Here is a 22,198-nt window from a genome sequence, read left to right as displayed (position 1 = left end):
ATAAAAAACAAACAGCAAACCATCTTCTCACTAGCAAGGACAGACATGCAAGTGCTAGCAACTTTAAGGTACCATTGCAGATGAAAGAAATAAAGAGAAAGAAGAATGACAAACAATCTGTGCACTGGGCTGCAGTAAAGCACCATGGCTAGGCAAAGGTGATATAATTGGGTTCAGTTTGTCTGGATTATCAGTCTGGCTTGTAAACAGCTATAAGATATGGGAACACTCCAAGGAAACAAAAAAATGGAGGGCAGAAGTTGGAACAAAGATATTCACTCCTCCTCTCCCTCGACACTGCCACTGAGTGTTGGATGCCCCTATGGGGTGATGGTTGAGTTTTTCAAAGACTGTCAGTGTTGCAAAGTACACAGTAAGTAGCACCAAATGGTTAATTGATTATCTCTGATAGTGGAAACAAGTTGTTAAATATAGATGTCCTGGAGTAACGTTAAGTAACGTCATGACCCTCTGAGTTTTCAATACTTTGGGGGTGAAGTGCATTGGGTAATAGGTAGCTGTGCTGAGAAGAGGGCAGGCAGCTCACGGGGCAGCCCTGCCTCTTCCACACATGGTGTTCTGAGCCCCCTACACTCTCTCATTTGTCCTCCAGGAGAAGTGTGCCCAGTACTGGCCCTCAGATGGACTGGTGTCCTATGGAGACATCACAGTGGAGCTGAAGAAGGAGGAGGAATGTGAGAGCTACACCATCAGAGACCTCCTGGTCACCAACACCAGGGTAAGATGGCTGGTGGATGAGGCTTCTCCCACAGGGAAACCTGGGTGCCCCTACCTCTCTGATGGCCCTTCCTCCAAAGGAGAACAAGAGCCGGCAGATCCGGCAGTTCCACTTCCACGGCTGGCCTGAAGTGGGCATCCCCAGCGATGGGAAGGGCATGATCAACATCATCGCAGCCGTGCAGAAGCAGCAGCAGCAGTCAGGGAACCACCCCATCACCGTACACTGCAGGTACCGCTCACCCCAGCCCTCAGGGGAGAGAAAGAAAGTGATGAGAAGCAGGCCCGTTGGAGGCAATCATGAGCATGTATCAGACCATGAGGAAAGAACAGGTTGTTGATGAGCACGTGGCAGTCAAGTTTGATGACCCTAGGACTAGGCCAGATGATAGGAGAGGATCCTGGTGTTTGAACTTTGCACATTATGTGCCTGGGAACCTGGCCTCCTTGTGAAACACAGGAATGAGAAAAGCAGGTATTGAAGGCAGTTTGGAGAAAAATGAACAAGACTAAAAATATAGTTGTGAAAGAGAAGAGGAGTCAGGGTGTCTCCCAGGTTTGAGACAGGGTTACTGGTAATGGTTGGTGTCACTGACAGAAGAAAGATGGCAAAAGGGGTCTCATTGTGGTGGGGGGAAAGGTGAATTTTCTTTGGAGCATGTTGTTTGCGATTACATTTTAGAAAAAATATTCACCATGACTTTGTAACTAGGAAAAAATACTATTTTAAAGGGGAAGGAAGAATATATTAAAAATTCCTACAGCCCTAGCCAGTTTGAGTAGAGCATTGGCCCTTGGACTGAAGGGTCCGGGTTCGATTCCATTCAAGGGTACGGTATGTACCTAGGTTGCAGGCTCAATCCCTGGCCCTGGTCGGGGCATGTGCAGGAGGCAACCAATTGATGTTTCTCTCTCTATTTCCCCCTCACTTTCACTCTCTCTAAAAATCAATGGGCCGAAACTGGTTTGGCTCAGTGGATAGAGCGTCGGTCTGCGGACTGAAAGGTCCCCGGTTCGATTCCGGTCAAGGGCATGTACCTTGGTTGCAGGCACATCCCCGGTAGGGGGTGTGCAGGAGGCAGCTGGTCGATGTTTCTCTCTCATCGATGTTTCTAGCTCTCTATCCCTCTCCCTTCCTCTCTGTAAAAAAATCAATAAAATATATTAAATAAATAAATAAACATCAATGGAAAAATACCCTTAAGTTAATTAAAAAAAAATTCCTACAAATTGGTTTGAAAATAGATAAAGGAGCAAAGGAACTTCTAGTAATGTGTCCAGTAAATGTTCTTCAAGTGGCCAAAATGAAATAATTACAAGGATTGAACCACTGCTTCTAAGAGTAAAATATTATAAATAATATAAACATATATTAATAGGGGACTGGTTCAGTAAGCTCTGATATATCTCATACTACAGAGCTGTAAAAAATTGATGAGGAATCTGTTTATAGACTGGTATGGAATAATCCTCTAGATTTATTTTTGGGGAGAAAAGCAGTGGGAGACAGTAAAAGAATATGTATATGTTTATGTTGGTGTAAGCATAAAATATCTGTGCAAGGACACACACGGACCTGATGACATTGCTTGTTTCCCAGGAGGTAATTTGAAGGGCAGAGAAATGAAGTAGGAAAGAGATTTTTGGACCTTTTTGAAATTTGAACTATGCTAATTAATATCTGTACAAAAATAAATCATTTTAAAAAGTGAAGAAGAAAAAGGCAAAGTACATTAACTAATATTAATGGACAGTAAACATGAAATGATAATAGACCTTACTCAGAATATGAGAAATGGGAATGAAAACAATGAAACATGGCTCTTGCCCATTGGATCGGCAAAAGTAAAAGGATTCAGTGGCCTAGAGACTTCCTGCCCATACTTTTTATCCCCCGTGCTCTTCACCCTTGGTCACCCTCTCTTAGGACATCCCAGATTCTCTAGCTCCCCTGTACCTGCACCAGGCAGCTGACTGTGGCCGAAGAAAAGCACCGTGTTATGGGCCTCATTCTACAGTTCTGACCTGTGACCTCGTGGTTGGCCCTTAGTGCTGCCCTGCAGTCCTCTGCATCTCCCGGGCTCCTAGACCAGAGCTAGGCAAGTAGGGCCCGTAACCAAATCCAGCCTGCCACCTGGTTTTGTGTGAGCCTGCGAGCTAAGAACTGTTTTTATATTTTTAAATTTTTTTTAAATCAAAAGACTAATTCGTGACATGAAAATTACATAAAATTCAAGGTTTATTGGAACACGACTATGCTCATGTGTTTGTATTGTCGTGGCAACTCTCATGCTCCAGTGGTAGAGCTGAGATCTTAGTGGAGCCCTCCTCATCTCACAGTGCTGCTCAGCACACAAGAAGTTACAATTGCCCAGTTATTACTTAATTTTGTCTCTTCCCAGCAAAACCTACAATATTTCTATCTGGCCCTTTATAGAAAAACTTGCCAGCCTTTTTCTCAGATGATTATTTTATGCCTCCTTTCAAACCTCCAACCTCCAGCACCTCTCCTATCCTCATATTTAAGAGGTGAGTGTGTTTTCTATCTGACTAAGAAAAGAGAAGCAATCAGAGAGAACTTCCACCTACTCCCACCACCACAGCTCCCCATCTGCCTGTGCTGGTGCTGTGGACCCTGCAGCCCTCCTGTTCAGTGGATGAGTTGTCTGACCTCTCTGAAGACAGCTACATTAATCATCTATTGTTGTGTAATATTACCACAAACTTCGCATCTGAAAACAACACACATTTATCTCTCAGTCTCTGTGCTCAGGATTCTGACATGTCTCAGCTGAGTCTTGTGCTTCAGAGTCTCACAATGTTACAATCAAGGTGCTGGCCAGGGCTGTGGACCCACCTGAGGCTCAAATAGGGAAGGATCCACCTCCAAGCTCACTTGGTTGTTGGTAGCATTCAGTTCCTTGTAGGCTGCTGGACTGGAAGCCTCTTGTTGGAAGTTTCTTGCAACATGGACCTTCTTGGTATGGTTGCTTGTTCCTTCTAAGCCAGCAAAGGAGAGAGTATTTTGCAAAACAGGCATTATGATCTCATGTAACATAATCATGTATATGTAATTGTATACATGCTATCACCCTTGCTGTTTCTGTTGGTTAGAAGCATATCACAAGTCCCTCCCACACTCAAGGGAGTGGGATCACACAGGGGCATGAACACCAGGAGGCAGGTATCTTGGGGGCCACACTAGAGCCTGTCTGCACCCCCTGACCCTCCACTTAGATACCAGTTCTGTCCCCTTTTATCTCCTCAGGGACGTGACTTCGCTATGCTACATGATCAGGCTGTCCCGGAATAACTACCTACATAACTACATCTCCATACAATATGCTATAATTTCTCCCATCTTAATATTTTTTTAAAAAAACTCTGCCTCCAATGCCCCTCCAGCTACCCCTCTGTCTCCGTTTTCCTTAATATTAAAGGTTCTTAAAGGATTTGTTCATACTTAATCTCCAGTTAGTCTCCTCCCATTCTCTCTTGATCCCATTCCAATTACAAACACACACACATTCACACTCCATTGTAGCTGCCCCTGCGAGGGGCACCTGTCACCTTCCCCAGGTCACAGTCTCATTATCCTTCACCTTCATCAGTATTGGATAGTTGATCACTCACATCTCTGTGGAATGCTTTCAGCATAGCTTCTCTCCTGAAGCCCTCCTGTTCAGTTTTTGTCGTCATCAGCTGTTTCTTCTCTATCACCTTTGCTCCTTCCTCTCCATCTGTGGTCCGGGGCCCAGTCCTTGGACCTCTTCTATGTCTACTAATACTCACTCCCCTAGGTGAGCCCGTCTGCGTCTCCTGGCTTTGATACCAGCATTCAAATCTTCTTTTTTTTTTTTTTAATCCTCACCTGATATTTTTTCCATTGATTTTTAGAGAAAGTGGAAGGAAGAGGGAGAGTCGGAGAGAGACACATCAATTGGTTGCCTCCCACATGCCCCTGACCAGGGCGGGGAGCCTGCAACTGAGGTATGTGCCTTTGACCAGAATCAAACCTGGGACCCTTCTGTCTGCAGGCCTACAATCTATCTCCTGAGCCAAACGGGCTAGGTCAGCACCCAAATCTTTATCACCAGTTCAACCTCTCCCCTAAACTTCATCTTCATATATCTTAACCTACTCAACAGCTGCACTTGGGCATTTCAGTTTAAAGGGTTTCAGTCAGAACTGATACTTCTTTCCAAGCCTACTGTTGCCATAACCTCCAAATCAGTAAGTAGCATTTCAGTCACCACTCGACTCAAGTGAGATGCCTTGAAGTCTTCCTATTCTCTTTTTTTCTTACACATGTGCATCAAATGCTCTACATGCAAAATAATTTCAGAACCAAGTGTTCTCACTCCCTCCACCAGGACCTCTCTGTCCAAGCCACATCCCCTTCCCCAGTAATTATACTGACCTCACTGCTTTTCCTGTTTCCACCCTTTCCCCAGTTCTCCACACAGCAGCCTGAGGCATCCTTTAAAACTTCAGTCAGACCACATCACTCCTTTACTTTGAATCTAACAACGGTTCATAAGGCCCAACAGGACCGGAGGGCTCCTTGCCCAGGCCAGGCAAGGGGTACTCCAGGGGCCTGGCATTCTCCCTGAGGGCTCTGACCGCACCCCAGCACTCTCCTGCCTTCCTTCTTCCCTTCCGTCCATCAGGTCCAACTACACAGCTTCAGCACCTAGGCACACTCCTGCCTCATGCCTGAGTGCTTATTTTCCAAACAGCCATCCAGCCTTGCCCTCACCTTGTTCAGGTTCTGTTCACCTGGCAGAGAGCCTTCCCTGACCACCTTACTCACAATAGCAGCTTTCCCCACCCTTCCTAGAACTCTTCTCTTTTTCCTTCCTATACTGCATATCTTATCATCTGAGGATACTGCTACCCCCCATAGTCCCTTCCACACAGCAGGCACTCAGTAGGGTCTGGTGAGTGAATCAACTGATAACATTAAACAGGTTGGACAGTGTCATGGCGAGAATCTGGATTCCTAGGATTTAGGAAGAAAAGGAGAGGCGTGGAACAGAATCAGCACACACTTACCAGTGCAGAGGGGCAGGTTTGTCGGGAAAGAGAGGATGAGAACTCTAACATGAGTGAGCAGCAGGTCAGGGCAGTCCAGGCTTGTCTGTAGGTAGACACCAAAGGCTCGGTGCTGTCCCATGGGCTAGTCCCTCACCAGGCAAAGTAGGCGGTGCAGAGAGGGCAGCAGGGGTGCACCTGCCTCCCCAGAGCTGTGTGCGCAGGGGCTTATGTGGTGAGGAGCAGACGGGCCTCCTCTCCACCCCAGCACCAACCTCTGCCTTTATCCACTCACTGCCACTTCCACTCACCTGGTCAGCTCAGAGGTTGGTGCATTGTTTGTCTCCTCTATTGCAGTGCGGGGGCAGGACGGACAGGGACCTTCTGTGCCCTAAGCACCGTCCTGGAACGGGTGAAAGCGGAGGGGATTCTGGATGTCTTCCAAACCGTCAAGAGCCTGCGGCTGCAGAGGCCACACATGGTCCAGACACTGGTATGCTGCCCCGTGTGTCCACACCAACTGTAACCCTTCTTCGTCAGGGCAGTGAGCGGGGAGGCTCTTCCTAGTTGTCAGAGCCTATGTAATTGCAGACCCGTTCTTCCCTTCCCCAGACAGAACGAGCCTTGGGAGGCAGTGAAAGCAGGTAGCCCTGTCACCAGTAACTCTCTTCCTGGTGCACCCCTGCCTGGCCTGGGCAGGGCACCCCATGGGCTTGTCTACACTTCTCCATGAGCCTGGGGAAGGGAAGACTCAGGAACGCCTCCTCTCTTCTGCTCAGGCTCCCTGTGAAGAGGTCTGGCTCCTGACAGTCTGACCAGTAACCACTGAGTATGGGGAAAGTAAATTTTAAGACATTTGGCAGTTAATGAGGTGCCTCGAGCCTGACAGTCCTAGTGAGGTGTGGGCCACACACAGCCATCTCCCCACCAGCTCTACCAAACCAGCACACACATCTGACCGCTTCTCTGGTCGCCTCCATCTGTAGGAGATGAGCTGCACTCCCCAGAGGGGATGCTGTCAGAACTCGGGCAGGAACTGCATGTGTGTTCTCATCAGTAACCCTGCCTTTCCCCCTCCTCTCGCTCTCCAGGAACAGTACGAGTTCTGCTACAAGGTGGTGCAGGAATATATTGATGCATTCTCAGATTATGCCAACTTCAAGTAAGGTGATGAGGCCCGTGGACAAGGAGCATTGCCTTTAATATTTTGTAATATTCTGTTTGTTAATATACCCAAAATTGTGTATATATCTTATAACTGTTTTAGAAATTGGTACATAGGCTTCTATTACTTATTAGGTGGAGATTTTATATGTAAATGTGTTAGCACTGATACTCCTTTTTCCAATGTTTTATTGGGGAATTAAATAGTGTGATGTTTGGACTGATATCGTGAAATTCTCTGCCTGGAAGTTGGGCTGAATTGTTCTGTATTTTATACATCTTTTCCTAAAGAAGAAACACAAAACCCTTTCCAGGTAGCTTGGCATCAACTAAGAAAAAAAGCACAAAGCTCTCAGAGCTCTTGAGGAAATTGGTTGTCCCAGGGCCTGTCAGGCCGCTATTCCCTCCCTGCTCTGTAAGTAATCCCTCCCCTCCCCCTCCACGCAGCCTCTTCTCCCACCACCACACCCACCATGGGAGTAAGGGGACCAGAGAGGTACCTCTGTCACCACACCAGGGGTTATAGGTAATAAAAGCTTTGCCTCCCTGAGGAAACGTCTCTCCCTTTGTCTGGGGTGGGGCAGCCATACCAGAGCTGGGGCTCTCTAGGCCACTCCTGACCTTCCTGGTACTGTTTTGTCTCAACGGCCCGGAGAGGCCAGTCCTCCTGACTCCTCCTTTCCAATAAGTGCAGCCCCTCCAGCGCTTGGCTACATGCCAAGGACCCGCCTTCCCCTCCCTCCCAGCCCCTCTTTGGTGCAGTGGTCCCAGCCAGCCTGGCACTCTGGGAAGATGGCCAAGGGCATTGAGAGAGGAAGTGGCTCCTGGCCAAGGCCAGTCTGACCTCTCTGGTGCTTTGTTATAAAACTACGGATTGTGTCACTCCGCCCAGAGTAAGTCTTTATTCTCACACTTACTGTGTTAAATAGCTTCAATGTTCTTTCACGTCTGTCCTCATTTCCAGGACTTTTATGTGGAAGTGCCTCAGATTCTGGATGGTGGGAGTCTTAGATTCCAACTTGATTTTGATCCTGAATATTAGGCAAAAGTGTTTAACTTTTGTGTCTCAAATAAGTTGGATGTTCATTTATTTCTCATGTAATTGGCCAGTCCAGAGGCCCAGTATCCTCCCATCTCGTGGTTCCGGTGTCCCTTAGGATGTTATTCTTTTCTTCATGGTTGGAGCTGGATCACTGTCTTTTCTCATGGAGAACCCAAAACAGTGTGGAGATCAAGCAACTTCATTTTTAAGGACATGAAGCAAAATTTGCACTTTTCATTCTCATACATATCCCATTGGTTAAAACGTAGTCATAAGGCCACACCTAGCTACAGGGAGGCTGGGAAATGTAGTCTTTGGGAGCACAGCTGGGAGAGGGGCCTGTCTACTGCCTCCTATCCTCACAAGCAGCTCATCATAGAACAAGAGATTAAACTGGTGGTCATGGCTGTCAGTGCAGGACTGAGAGAGGCTTGCATCATGGCCTGCAGGGCATTTCTTGAGGAGCAGGGCCAGGCCCTGAGCCTTCTCGGGCTCAGGACTGAGAGGTGACACCCTAACCTGGTCCAGGAAGGCACACTTGAGATATCAGTGCTGCTGTGCTTCTTGGAGGAGATGGGACTTGAACTGGACCCAAGGGATGCTGGATAGTTAGATGTGTGAAAGGGGGAAAGGCCATGTGGAGCCACATTACAGAGGACCTCGGAGTCCAAGCAAACAAGGACACGACGGCTCCAAGACAGGAGCCAAGTTTTGTACCACATTCAGGATGTCTGCAGGGACACAGCAGACCACCTCTGGAAGCTTGCAAGAGGTGAGTATGTGTCAGTGGAGGTACTCAGTCCCTTCTGTTCGAACTAAGGAACTCCAAGGGGCAATAAACTCAAATTTCAGTAGTTTTAAAAGAAGCCTGGATAAATTAAACAATGATAGAATCTGACAAATTTCTGATGAGAGGAGCCATGTTTGGGAAAAAGACCCTGGCTCCTCGAACAAGCTACTTTTTGGTGCTTCTGTGTGACCAAGTCCAGGCAGATGGAGGAGGGCAGGCTTTGGGTCAGTAGGCTGTTCCAGAACGAGCAGAAGAGCCCTCGACACGCCCTCCACAGGCCCTGCCTCCCTCCTCCCAGCAGGCTGCCCGACTGTTACCAGGGCTGGTACTGAGCAGCTGCACGCTATTTTGGCCCAATGGTTTTCTGCTGGAGTCCATGCTGATTTGAGCAGTGGCTGGGCCAATATTTTAAATATCACCTGGTTAACAGATGTCTTCAAGCAGGGTTCACATGATTTCAAGAGACAAACCAAACAGGAACTAGTCTGGGCTAAAAGGAAAGTATTGGGGCTCACACAGCATGATTGTGTGGGAAGGGCAGGGGTGACTACTTCCCACCCGTCAGCCAGGATTTCTCAACAGGGGAAATGGTGTCCATTGCCCACCACACACCAAGAACTCGGGTCTGCCACACCTTCAGAGACCTCACTTCAACTAGTCAGCTCTCTCCTAGGTTTTCTGTTTCTTCATCACTTCCCCCAGTAAATCTCTTCCTCCAGGCTTAAATTTTTGTCCCTTTGATAGACTTCTTGAAAAAGTCTGCACTCTCACTCTTGCCTCTTTCCCACTTCATTTCCTTTCTTACCTGTCTCACCAAGGTGACCTGTGCACTGAGCCCCAGGGACACCCGCCCCCCCCCCCCCCCATCTGCCCACTAGTTCCCCTTGGTGTTAGTGACTCTCCACTGTCTCTCTCCTCAGAGGTCAGGCACTCCTGCTGTCTGTGTGCTGTGGATCCTCAGCCCTTCTCCAAGCCCAAGTCCCCTCCTGAGCTCCAGGTCCACATATCCTGCTTCCTGCTCAGGGGGATGACCCACAGGCACCTGTCCCTTGCTGCAGCCCTCTGGCATTCTCTGCACCCCTTTCACCTCCACCCCCACCTGGCAGTTCCTGTGTTGCCTCTTCTCCATTTTGTTCCTTTCCCCACTGACTACAAGAGCTCCCAGACTGGAATGGTGTCCTCTCCCCAAGGCAGAGAATCAGCTGGAACTTGGTGAACAAATGGCTTTCTGTGTCCTGCTGAGGATAGGAGGATGAATTCCAGAGTTTATAGTCTGGAAGGGGACAGCAAACATTCCTGAAAAGCTAGCTATGTTGCCAGAAAGAAAGGGCCCGGTTCTTCCCCTGGGAAGCTTAGTTCTGGTTTGGATTTTTTAGCAAAAACAACAAATTACAGAAAAAAGGGCATCCCCATTTAAAATAAACATTCTGAAAACCCAAGTCAAAACTAAGCTTGTTGATTAAACTCAATCATGTTTACTAAACGACAAGGCAAACGTTTACTAAAAATTACTTGGTTAACCCATGCATCTAAGAACAAAGCCTGTTTGGTTTTTTCCCCCTCAAAACAATTTAATTAAACACATTGATTTCAGGTCCCTGCTAAATAAGTCAATTTGGAAATTCACATATGCCCTCCTGCCTGGGCCGCTGAATTCCAGGTGCCCATGACCTACCATGATGCCCGTTATGCCATTCCCTCCCCCATCTTTGCCACAGGATTTGATGCACCTGCACTCCCAGTGACTGGGCCCCATGATGTCAAACCTGCCAGGCCTTTGCATGTGCTGTTCAGCTCAAATGCAGAGATTGGTTATTAATAGGCCTCTGCTGCTCTGCCCCTCCCCCACCCCCAGGCGATAGAAAACCGAGCTGACCCACACCAAGTGTAGGTAAGGGGTTTGGTATTCAGGAGAAAGTAGGTGAGGGGTTTGGAATTCAGGGAAAGGGTTAATCAGATAAAAGCTGCAGTCAGGTGATTTCCTGAGCATCCCTTAATCTGCTGACCGGTACTGATTCTTTACATCCCCGGGCAGCTGACCTCTTCCTGGAGCACAGTGGCTCAGATACTATCTTGGTCACTTAAAGCTCTCCTAGGGCACAAAGGTCAAATTGCATGTGTGTCTCCTGAAGTCAGCAGGTCCAGTCATACATTCCAGTCCCTGGAACAATAGCTTTTCTACATGCATTAATTACCAAGCCTATTAACTACATATCTAAAGCTAAAAAAATTTTAACTTCTTGAGTTCCCCATCAGGAGCAGCCCTGCCATGGCCAGCTCCAAGCTAGGCCTCTTGCTGCTGCTGCTGCTGGCCACCCAACCTGGACCCTCAAAGACTCAGCACTGGTCCCATGACTGGTAGAGTGGAGGAAAGCCTCCAGCTCACCCCTGCACCGCCAGCATGCCCCAAGGCCCCCAGGTAGGTGACAGGTCTCCCAGGTCTGAGTGGGAGGAAGAAGGTGCTGGCTAGGGCTTCTTTACCTACCTTGAACCTGGGGTTGGGGCTAGTGAGGGCAGCCTCGGCTATCTTTTGAGGAAGGATTCTGGGCACTGCAGCAAGGAGCCCAGACCAGGCTGCCATAGCCTCCAAATCAACAGCCTGGCTCTCCCCCACACACACACTCCAGGGGCAAAGTGTGCCCTGGGAGGGCAGGACCACAGGCCAGGGGACCCTCCATAGGAAGCAGTACCTGATGCAGACACTGCTGGTAAGTAGGGTGAGAGGCCCCAGGCATTGGCCACCAGGGGCCATAGTGGCTAAGGACAAGGGCGAGGTGAATGGAAGATGGAGTAGACAGCACTGAGACACCCCCTACCACAGCACCCCCAGCTGTTAGTGCCCCTGCTGCTTACAAGCAGGGTGCTGTCTGCTATTCTATTTCCCAGAAACTCAACAATTTATAAGACACTTATGTTAAATTAAAGATTGGAAGTCACTAATGGAGTAGGAAATAATTGTACTGCACTAAAAAGCCTCCATAAGTAAGACAGTGACTGCAGTGGGGTCCCCCAGGCTTGTTTCCTAGGGAAATCATTGTGTTCCCCTGCCAGTGGAAAGAGGTGAGAGGTGGGACCTCACACTGATAGGTAGTCACTGACTAGAAATGGTAGTGATTGCAGAGTCCTCCAAAGCCCTAGCAGAAAACAGGTGTGTGGAGATGGATTATTACTATTTTGCACATAGTATTTTATTTTTTAATATATTTTATTGATTTTTTATAAGGGGGGGAAGGGAGACGGATAGAGAGAAACATCGAGGAGAGAGAAACTTGGATTAGCTGCCTCCTGCACACTCCCTACTGGGGATGTGCCCACAACCAAGGTACATGCCCTTGACGGAAATCAAACCTGGGACTCTTCAATCCGCAGGCCGACGCTCTATCCACTGAGCCAAACCTGTTATGGCTGCACATAATATTTTAAATTGCACCAGGAGCGCACGGTAACCAAAGGAGAAAGTAGTAAGTAGATTCCTATTTGGCAAAACCTTATCGCCTAATTTAAGTCCGTGTGAGCTCAGGTTTTTACCTACCAGGTTTGTTTAGGGTGGGTAACCGACGCCCAGGGAGGTGAAGGACCCCTGGGTCCTCTAGGTTAGGAGCCTGTCTCAGCGAAGCCAGGTCGGGAGGGGAAGGGACGGGACAGGCCAGGCCAGCTGACCAGAGCTTCCGCTGGAATGACCAACCCCGGCATACTGGACCCGAGCGCTGCGCACTGCCGCCCAATAAAGTTATGAGATCCCGGAAGTTGCCTCGAATTCTCTGTCCTCTCCCTCTCCCTCTCACACTGAGCCCCTTCCCCGCTTGAGTTCTGGAGGGACGCGGACCCGGCCCGCAGACGGAAGGGCGCAGCCGGAGCCCGTGGCGGGGAACGACGGCAGACTTTGCCAGGGCCTTGAGCGCCGTTGGAGTGGGCTCCCCGGGACTGTGTGGAAGGATAGACCTTGGACTTCACGTCCCGTGGTGCCCCGCGGCCGCTTCCGGGCCCCCGTGATGCCCTGCGGCGCGCCGGACGCGAGGCGGCCTCGGTCATGCTGCGCCCGCTGAGTTACCTGGGCGCGCGGCCCCTGTGCGGGCCCCCGGCCCCGCTGCTGCTGCTCGTGCGAGGCCGCAAGACCCGCCACGACCCGCCGGCCAAGTCCAAGATCGGGCGCGTGGCGACCCCGCCCGCGGTGGACCCTGCGGAGCTGTTCGTGCTGACGGAGCGTTACCGGCAGTACCGCCAGATCGTGCGCGCCCTCAGGTGTGTGGGACGGATGGCCGGGGAGGCGGCCGCCGGGAGTGTCGGGGTGGGCGGGCTGAGGGTGCCGACCTTGGCCGCGTCTCTGACAGGCTGCAGTTCGTGTCCGAGGTGCGGAGGAAGATGCACGAGGCGCGGGCCGGGGTCCTGGCGGAGCGCAAGGCGCTGGAGGACGCCACTGAGCACCGCGAGCTGATGGCCTGGAATCGGGCGGAGAACCAGCGGCTGCACGAGCTGCGGTGAGACGGGGGGCCGGGCCGGGGCGGGGCCACCTGGTTGGCCCGCGGGAACCCAGCCCGCTCAGTCTCGGCCTCTTGCTCCTCCCAGGATAGCGAGGCTGCGGCAGGAGGCGCGGGAGCAGGAGCAGCTGCAGGCCGAGGAGAAGGCCCAGAAGGCCCGAGAGAGACAGGCCTGGATGCAGCTCAAGGAGCAAGAAGTGCTGCAGCTGCAGGTGGGTCGCGTCTCCACGGGGCGGGGCTGGAGGCCGGCAGAGTCCTGGGTGCAGCGAGGTGGGACACCGGCTACGTGCAAATGGAGAGGGCAGTCTTGGGAGAGCAGGTGGGGATTTGGGAGAGGAGTGCAGGGAGAGTGCCTGGCAGGCACAGAGACCTGGAGTGAGAGTTGACATTGTAAAGTGTCCAAGTAGCTAGTGGGTGGTAAACTGGTGTCTGAGGGAGGGACCCCTGAACTCCACAGAGTTTGTATTTTGTCTTTGGGTGTGTCACTGAAGGGGTAAATATTTTGGCTAGGTTGGCAGGAGTGACCCAGCAAGAATGGATGAGGCTTGAATTAAAGTAATGGAGGGAGGAGGAGGAGTTTGAGAGAGACTAAGAGGTAAATTGTCACAGCTGGTGTGCTGTGGTTCTGGCAGAGCTGTCCAGTGGATGATTAAGAAAGAGGAATGTGACAAGGCTGCTGGCAAGTCAGCGAGGCACTCAAAGAGGACCTGGGCTCCAAGCATCCTTCCCAGGGGAGAGCTGGAGTTCTCAGTCAGTGGGCTAAAGGCCAGCAGGCAGTGTGGGCAGCCTGGCCTGTGCTGAGGGCTCCCATTCAGCTGGCCTTCTCTCTCAATAGGAGGATGCAAAAACCTTCATCACCCGAGAGAACCTGGATGCTCGGATAGAAGAAGCGTTGGACTCCCAAAAGAGCTACAACTGGGCCATCACCAAAGAGGGACAGGTGGTCAGGCCACAGCACAAGGGCAGCTAAGGGCCCGGTAAGGACAGTGCCTGCCCAGGGACTGTGTGTGTACACGGGTGTGACCTGGGATAAAACAGTGGTGTTTCTTCTGAAGAAGGAAGCTCAGCCTATTCCATTGTGGCCCTCTTGTTTTGGCCTCTGCACCCACCACTTGATCAGTGCCCTTCTCTGCCCCCTGTACAACTGTCAGCACAGCACTAAGGTTTCCATCTCACAGAGGGGCAGACTGGACCATAGTCGTGGGGTCATCTCCTGAGTATCCTCGAGGGTGGTCAGTGGTTGGCAAATGGGCCAAGTCTGGTCTACTACCTGTTTTTGTAAATAAAGGTTGGTTTGAATACAGCCACATCCATTCATTGACTACTTGGATGCTACGATGGCAGAGATGATTAGTTGCAACAGGGACCATATATGACTTGCAAAGTCTAAAATATTTGTTAATATGGCTTTTTTTAAAAAGATATATATTTTTATTGATTTCAGAGAAAGAGGGAGAGAGAGAAACATCAGTGACGAGAGAGAATCATTGATCAGCTGCCTCCTGCATGCCCTTTACTGGGGACTGAGCCCGCAACCCAGGCATATGCCCCTGATCAGAATCAAACCTGGGTCCCTTCAGTCCTCAGGCTGACACTCTATCCACTGAGCCAAACTGGCTAGGGCAGTGGTCGGCAAACCGCGGCTCGCGAGCCACATGCAGCTTAAAAAACATTTTAATAATGTACTAATGTCTTTAACCTGAAGTCAAAACTTCTGGGTAAGGGTAATGCCTTAACACAGTGGTCGGCAAACTCATTAGTCAACAGAGCGGCAAACCGCGGCCGCCGTTTGCCGACCACTGGGCTAGGGCTGTTCCATGGCTTTTACAGAAGAAGTCTGCTGACCTCTGACCTAGGGTTTTAGGGCTCCAGCCAGGAGCAGCTATCACATGGTACCTGAGACACAAGCCAGCCATTGGCCGAACACCTGTTTCTGCTTGACCATGGGCTCTGCTGTCCAGGATCTGGTGGCTCAAGACACAGAAGGCAAGGTGGAGACCCCATTTCTTCTAGTAGCCCTTTCCACCCATGGCCTCAGTGACCTGCATCTATCCTGGCACTACCAGCTTCCTTGGACCACCCATCAGATGGGTGCTGGCAGGGAAGGCCTGGTTGATCCAGGGATTACAAGGTCAGTGTAATTTGTCAAGCACTGGGATCAAACCCTGAGGGTACCAGAAATACTTGTGGTTAAAGTTCACAGATTGAATAAGTGAACATACACATCCATTGCCCTGTTCACACAAGCTCAAGCTCTCGAGCAACATCTGGGATGAGGATGAAGAGCTGTTTCTCCGAGCCAGAGCTGCAGCCCCGTTGCCACCATTCACTTGAACTTGCCCAGTTACCACAAGAGGACAGAATCCCAGCTGCTTTTCCTGAACTCCCACATTGTAGAGAGGGTCTGGGAACACCCAAGAAATGAAAACCTTTTAGAAAATATGGGCAACCCCCCACATTCCGGTGAGGACACAGGTAACAGGTATAAGCATAGAGCCAGTGGTTATCACTGTGCCTTGCACCCCTGCCCCCATCAGGGCATTGTACCCCTCGGAGCAGTAGCCTCCTTCCTCAGGCTGGTAATGGCCTTTCTTTTCCCTGGTTGGTACTAAACATGGACACAGCACAGTGGAGTCCTTTCAGATGCTCAACATGACTTCTGGGGTGAGCTGATGGGCACACATTGGGGGCCGTGGATTGGCACCTGTCCCCACAGTCTTGGACTTGATGGTGAGGAGTGGACAGACCGTCTGGTCCCCTGCCGTGGGAGCCTTGGTGAGCTTTCACGTGGGACCCTGGGCCTGTGTGAGGAAGTCCAGTTTCCTTCTCCCAAGTCCCCCCCCCTCTGATTCAGGGTGTAGACACAAGTCGTCGGTCTGTAAGTGGAGGAGGCGGTGGGATACGTTCTGGAAGTTCTGCCTTCGGGCTGCTCTCCCTGCACTGCTGTTGAGTGTCCTGCATGGGGCTGTCACTGCTTGTTCACTGCTGATACCAGCGGGTCGTGCAGAGCCACCTCTAAACCAAGCTTCATTTTTACCCACCGATAGTAAAAAAAAATCGGATATTTTTTCTTTACCCCCAGGAACTTTGCTGGGTAGGCACTTTCCCCCCAGGATTTATCTCCCCCATTAAGCATAGATGTTACCAGGACAGCTGGATTCTTGCCCCTTCCAATTCTCCGGGCTAAGAAGCGGTACATCAGTGAAGTGGACCACCGGGATGTCCTGGGGTGGGTAGTCAGGGTCTTGAAGATGAAGTTGTACAAAACTGTAGAGTTGTTCACCACGTGGACTGGGTGGTGGTGATATACTGCCAGGTGCAGGAGAACTACTTGTGGTGGTCCAAGTAGACAGGAAAAGAGAATAATATTTGACTCATGTATGGGTGCTGGGTGCCTGCTTAATCTACTCCGTCATGCAGACCACACCGGGCCTAAGTAAGCCTGAAGTCATTCTCAGGGTTTTCCAGTATACTCCAAATTTTTTGCATGGAATACAGTCGCAGGTACACAATATTCCTTGAAATCTTTGTAAAAGTTCCCTGAGAGAGCACACTGTTTGCTATTGAAGATTGTGTTACCCGACTAGAGCTGCAATGTTGGCTGAGCTACAACACAGGAGCTGAGCTGTCTCACCGGGCTGAACCTGTGACACCTGAGCCATAACACTGGGCTTCTCTGGAGCCACCTCACAGCCACAGCCGCGCTGGAGCTATTTCACAATTGAACTGTTTGCACGGAATAAAGTATCTCTCCCCTCACCACATGGAAATTGGGATTCCTATTAGCATTGAGTTGGCAGCAGTGACCTTCAGTTGACACAAGTAAACGCAATAAAGCTTTTAGGTGCTATGGTAAAAGTCTTTGTGGAGTAAAACAGGTTTATAAAGAAGGGTGGGACTGAAAATTGGATGGGACAACAGGGAGCCGGGATGCTGGTCAATGGGGGAGAAGAGGCCTGAGGTGAGCCTAGAGAATGTGCTGGTATTCATCAGGAAGTAAAGGTGGTGCAGGCACTCAAAGGGGAGCCACGTGAGTCAGGCACAGTGCTAGGGAACATTAGAAGGACTCGGTACTTCATAGTTATGTGAGCATAAGATAGAAGAGCTGGCTTCAGTGAGCTGTGATGCTAGAGAGGAGAGCATGAGCTGGAGCAGAGAGCCTTGTAGATTAGGTTGAAGTTAAACTCATAGAAACAAAGTAGAATGGTGGTTGTCAGGGTATGGAGATGGGGAAATGTTGGTCAAAGAGTACACACTTCCAGTTATCAGATGAATACATTCTGGGGATCTAAGTATAGCATGGTGACTCTAGTTAACAACACTGTATTGTGTGCTTGAAAGTCGCTAAGAAAGTAAATCTTAATGTTATCACCACACACACACACACACGTTCCCCCTGAACTTAACCTGTGGTTATTCCCTGACGTAAGTGTAGAGGTGAAATAAATACCTAGGAAACAAGCCCAGTTCACTGCTGAAATGTGGGCAATTCCGGCCGGAAGAGTCAAGCTTGGAACTTCCTTTTCCTGCCCAAGCCAAAAGCGATGTTTGCAATCCCCAAATCCTGAGAAAGACGGGCCTGGTGGTGATGCTGGTCATTTCTTCCATGGTGAATATTTCCTCTGTAGAGGTAAGTGCTTAAACCATAAATTTGAAGCTTAATGAGTTATTTTGAAGGGAGCATCCATGTCAAGAAACAGAACAGCGTCTGGATCAAATTCATGGTTACGTTTACAAGGCCTTGAGGTCAAGAACCTGTAAGGAAGGATCCCACTGTGGTGCCACAAAAGGCAGTGGAGTGACCTGAAGGAGCTCAGCTGCACAGACCCCCCTCTCCCGTACTCCACAGTGGCTCTGTGGGTCACATATCCAATACTCTCCCCCAAATGTTTGGGCACTGCCCCTCGCCGAGGGTAAAGCACAGTTAGGCCATTGGCAGTCTGGGAAGTTGTGTTACCTTTCACACTTGCTGAGAGGACGTTCATTAAAACGGGGCAGTGAACCAGGGGAGGGCCTAGGACAGAAGCAGGAGGGCGACCAGGAGGCACTGCGTTGGCTCACTGAGAACTGCCCAGTGACAAGTGATCCAAGGTGGGGCTGCTGTTGGCTCACTGGAGAGGAAGAGAGAAGGGGCCTTGGAGACAGGCTCAGGGGATTAGCTTGAAACAAGCTGCCCCCACCCACTGCTCCCCTGGTTGCCAGTCTCCTGGGGACCATAGGGTTTAGGAGGTGCACAGCAGAGAGGGGGAAGGGCGTAGGCATGCTCCAAAGGGGAGCCTATATTTCACACTTCTTTTTTTTTAATATTTTTTTATTGATTTCAGAGAGAAGTGCAGGGGAAGAGAGAGATAGAAACATCAATGATGAGAGAGAATCATTGATTGGCTGCCTCCTGCACACCCCTACTGGGATCAAGCTGGCAACCCAGACTTGTGCCCTTGACCAGAATCAAACCCAGGACCCTTCAGTCCACAGGCCAACACTCTATCCTCTGAGCCAAACCGGCTAGGGCTATTTCACACTTCTTTAAAATTTTATCTTTATTGTTGTAAGTATTATGGATGTCCCCCCTTTTTTACCCCATTGACCCCACTCCACCCCACTCCCACCCCTCCCAGGCCTTCACCACACTATTCTCTGTGTCCATGGGCAATGCATATACACTGAGTGGCCAGATTATGATGATCTCTGAACGCATAATAATCTGGCCACTCAGTGTGTGCGTGCGTGCGTGCATGCGTGCGTGCGTGTGTGTGTGTGTGTGTGTGTGTGTGTATTGGAGGCCTGGTGCATGAATTCGTGCATGGGTGGGGTCTGGCCAGCCTGGCCAGGGGGGAGGGGACATGGGCAGTTGGACGGCCTGCCTGCTGGTCAAACTCCTGGTCGAGGGGACAATTTGCATATTAGCCTTTTATTATATAGGATATACACTGAGTGGCCAGATTATTATGCGTTCAGAGATCATAAGAATCTGGCCACTCAGTGTAAATTCCCCCAGTTAATCTCTCCCATTTCACAGTTTTATTTTTCCTTTTAAATACTAGCCACTGAGGGAGAGAGATGGTCTGAGAGTGGGATTTTGTGTCTGGGAAATTCATAACTGAGGTATAAATGTCAACCATGGCGCACACACCTTTGCTGTCAGTGCCAGAGCCCACAAGGTGCTGGCTGACCCACTGCTGCTGTTGGAAGGAACCCCACAGCCCCTGCCTGAACCCCGACCACACTCATCCGCCACCGCTGCCGCTGCCGCTGCCACAAGTCCTCAGACCTCAGACGCAGAGGGATCCGAGGGTTCGCCCTCCCTCTGGCCTCAACAACAAATCTTGTGCCGGTGACTCCTACGGTGTTGCCATAATAGAAGCCAGGTGGCAAGGAAGTCCTGTGGAGCTGTAGGCTTTGGATGAACAACCATATAAATCGATTTTTTAGAAGCACTGTTTCTCACAATTTACAGTATTTAGAGTGGAATAGAATTGTTTTATGGGGACTTTTAGAATAAGAAGGTGAAATGAAATTTGAGACTAATATATGTTGACAATTTGGGATTTATACTTTCTGAAAATCTACAAAAGTTATCTGTAACTACAAACATAGCCTATCACTCACGTCTTTTAATTTGAAAAATATTCTGATACTTACATTTTTTAAACATTTTTTTGGCTGACCCACTGCTGCTGGGGTGGGGGTGGGGTGGAGTGGGGTCAATGGGGTAAAAAAGGGGGGACATCAATAAAAAAATATCTGAGGGTATTTTTCCATTGATTTTTGGAGAGATTGGAAGGGAGGGTAAAAGACAGAGAGAGAGAAACATCGATATGAGAGAAACACAGTGATTGGTTGCCTCCCACACAAGCCCCAACCAGGGCTGGGGATTTAGGGATCAAGCCTGCAATGGAGGTATGTGCCCTTGACCGGAATCGAACCCAGGACCCTTCAGTCTGCAGGCCGATGCTCTATCCTCTGAGCCAAACCAACCAGGGCCATTCTGATACTTTTAAATGTAATTTTGTCTAAAAACAAATATAGTTTAATTCCAAGTGTTAATAATAGACAAACTGTATTTGTAAAGTAAGGTTTTATGTAAAATATCTCCAAGTTAACATTTGGCAAAAGTCACCGTTAAAATATATAGATATTTGCAAACAGCAGTTTATAAGTTGGTCTATATCCCTTTTATCATCATTTGTCAGGATTGCCATTTCCTTGTGTGAGACACTTGGTCTTTTTGTTGTTGTTGTTGTTAATCCTCACTCAAGGATATTTTTCCATTGATTTTTAGAGAGAGTGAACAGAGGTACGTGCCCTTGGTCGGACTCGAACCCAGAACCCTTCAGACCCTGGGCTGACACTTACCCATTGAGCCAAACTGGCTAGAGCAAGACACACGGTCTTTTCCTCTGAAGATTGTATTGCTATTGTGACATTCAGAACCCGAGAAAAAAATTTAAATAACAAATTTCCAGGATTTCAGTTACTTCCTGACCTGGTGAAATTTAAGTTTGTGTTTGTTTTTGGATGCTCTTTGCAAGTATACTAACTTCTCTTATGGGTGGGAGAAACCGATTTGGGAGTGACTGGACCTGACAGATATCCCTCATGGCTTCCTGGGCCCTTTTGTGAGTCTATCCTATAATAGAGGCCCAATGCACAAAATTCGTGCAAGGGGCTCAGCCCCCGCCGCAGCAGTGGCCATCTCTGCCTCGGCCCCCGCCCTCCACTGCAGCTGCCTCTTCCTCAGCCCCCATCACCATGTCTTCGTCCGGAAGGACGTCCAGGATTAATAAAAGCGTAATATGCTAATTAGACCGGACGTCCTTCCAGATGACCTTCTGGACGAAGCCAGGGCTGCAAGGGAAGCCCATGTCTCGGGTGCCTGCCAGCAGCCAGAGGGAAGCTCGGGTCCTGGGTGCCAGAGGGAAGCCAGTGCCGGCAGCCAGGGGAAGGAAGGCCTACTCTTGCATGAATTTCATGCATTGGGCCTCTAGTCTATATACATAAAAGCCTAAGCCACTGAACAACCAAATGACCTATCAACCGGTTGCTATGATGCACACTGACCACCAGGGGGAAGATGCTCCATGCAGGAGCTGCCCCCTGGTGGTCAGTGAACTCCCACAGCCAACCTCCTGAGGCCAGCCAACCTCCCACGGCCCCTCCCCCGTGCCGGCCGGCCCTGATCAACCCCGATCACTGGCCAGGCCAAGGAACCCCATCCATGCACAAATTTGTGCACCAGGCCTCTAGTAAATAATAAAAGGCTAATATGCAAATTGACCAAATGGCAGAAGGACCAGTCACTATGATGCACACTGACCACCAGGAGGAAGATGCTCCATGCAGGAGCTGCCCTCTGGTGGTCAGTGCACTTCCACAGGGGGAGTGTGACTCAGCCAGAAGCCAGGCTCACTGCTGGTGAGCGCAGCAGTGGTGGCGGGAGCCTCTCCCACCTCCGTGGCAGCGCTAAGGATGTCCAACTGCCAGTTTAGGGAGTGGGCCTAAGCCGTCAGTCGCACATCCCCCAAGGGCACAGGCCAGGCTGAGGGACCACCTGGCACAAATTTTGTGCACTGGGCCTCTAGTTATAGAAATAACGTAAGACCTTGTAAAGAAATCTCCAAGAGAAATGGGAATGTTTGCATGATTGCCCTACTCACTGCTTCACTCCAGAAATCCATAGGAATAAACTGAAAATAGAGAAAGCTCTTTGGATAGTGATTAGAAGCCTGGTATAATCTGCCTGGGTTTGAATCCCAATTTCCCCTCTTCCTTTTTTTTTTTTTTCCTTTTTTTAAAGAAGAAAAGCTAGTCCCCAACGGATGACCCTAGCCCGGAATAACCCAACCTAACCCAGCAGAGTTGAGCCCAGACCCAAAGTGGGGAGCCAAGCCCCTCAGAGTGAACTAAGTCCCTAAGGGCCCAGCCCAGTCCTGAAGGGCGGAGCCTAGGTCC

General features: G+C 49.8%; 3 protein-coding genes across 6 annotated transcripts in view; all 3 read left to right on the top strand.

Annotated features, from left to right (window-relative positions):
* PTPRA (protein tyrosine phosphatase receptor type A) overlaps positions 1-7,039 on the top strand; it is a 144,981-nt gene extending 137,942 nt beyond the window's left edge. For all 4 annotated transcript variants that reach the window (XM_028144699.2, XM_028144696.2, XM_054724542.1 and 1 more), the window contains 4 exons: positions 614-739; positions 819-970; positions 6,130-6,265; positions 6,864-7,039. In XM_028144699.2, coding sequence (XP_028000500.1) covers positions 614-739; positions 819-970; positions 6,130-6,265; positions 6,864-6,938 — 489 coding nt within the window. In that variant the 3' untranslated portion in view covers positions 6,939-7,039. The remainder of the gene's footprint in view (positions 1-613; positions 740-818; positions 971-6,129; positions 6,266-6,863) is intronic.
* Positions 7,040-11,037: 3,998 nt separating this feature from the next.
* LOC103285836 (progonadoliberin-2) lies at positions 11,038-11,672 on the top strand. The gene is given in 3 exon segments (XM_054724266.1): positions 11,038-11,187; positions 11,396-11,476; positions 11,655-11,672. Coding segments are annotated over 3 exon segments (249 nt in total).
* A 916-nt stretch (positions 11,673-12,588) lies between these two features.
* MRPS26 (mitochondrial ribosomal protein S26) lies at positions 12,589-14,549 on the top strand. Its single transcript, XM_008141269.3, has 4 exons — positions 12,589-13,010; positions 13,100-13,246; positions 13,335-13,458; positions 14,082-14,549. Exons 1-4 carry the CDS (start codon positions 12,799-12,801, stop codon positions 14,214-14,216), a joined length of 618 nt encoding a protein of 205 aa, XP_008139491.2. The 5' UTR covers positions 12,589-12,798; the 3' UTR covers positions 14,217-14,549.
* The last annotated feature ends 7,649 nt before the right edge of the window (positions 14,550-22,198 follow it).

This window comes from Eptesicus fuscus, chromosome 12 (assembly GCF_027574615.1).
Source record: "Eptesicus fuscus isolate TK198812 chromosome 12, DD_ASM_mEF_20220401, whole genome shotgun sequence".
NCBI classification, from domain to species: domain Eukaryota; kingdom Metazoa; phylum Chordata; class Mammalia; order Chiroptera; family Vespertilionidae; genus Eptesicus; species Eptesicus fuscus.
Note: the sequence above shows the minus strand (reverse complement) of the source record. Positions and strands in the feature narration are given on the sequence as shown.

What these genes read in the sequence shown, in the direction of transcription:
- MRPS26 (XM_008141269.3), top strand. Translation starts at nt 12,799, where the DNA reads ATGCTGCGCCCGCTGAGTTACCTGGGCGCGCGGCCCCTGTGCGGGCCC. An exon ending in CAGCGGCTGCACGAGCTGCG is followed by an intron (nt 13,247 to 13,334) that starts GTGAGACGGGGG and finishes TGCTCCTCCCAG; the next exon opens with GATAGCGAGGCTGCGGCAGG. An exon ending in AAGAAGTGCTGCAGCTGCAG is followed by an intron (nt 13,459 to 14,081) that starts GTGGGTCGCGTC and finishes CTCTCTCAATAG; the next exon opens with GAGGATGCAAAAACCTTCAT.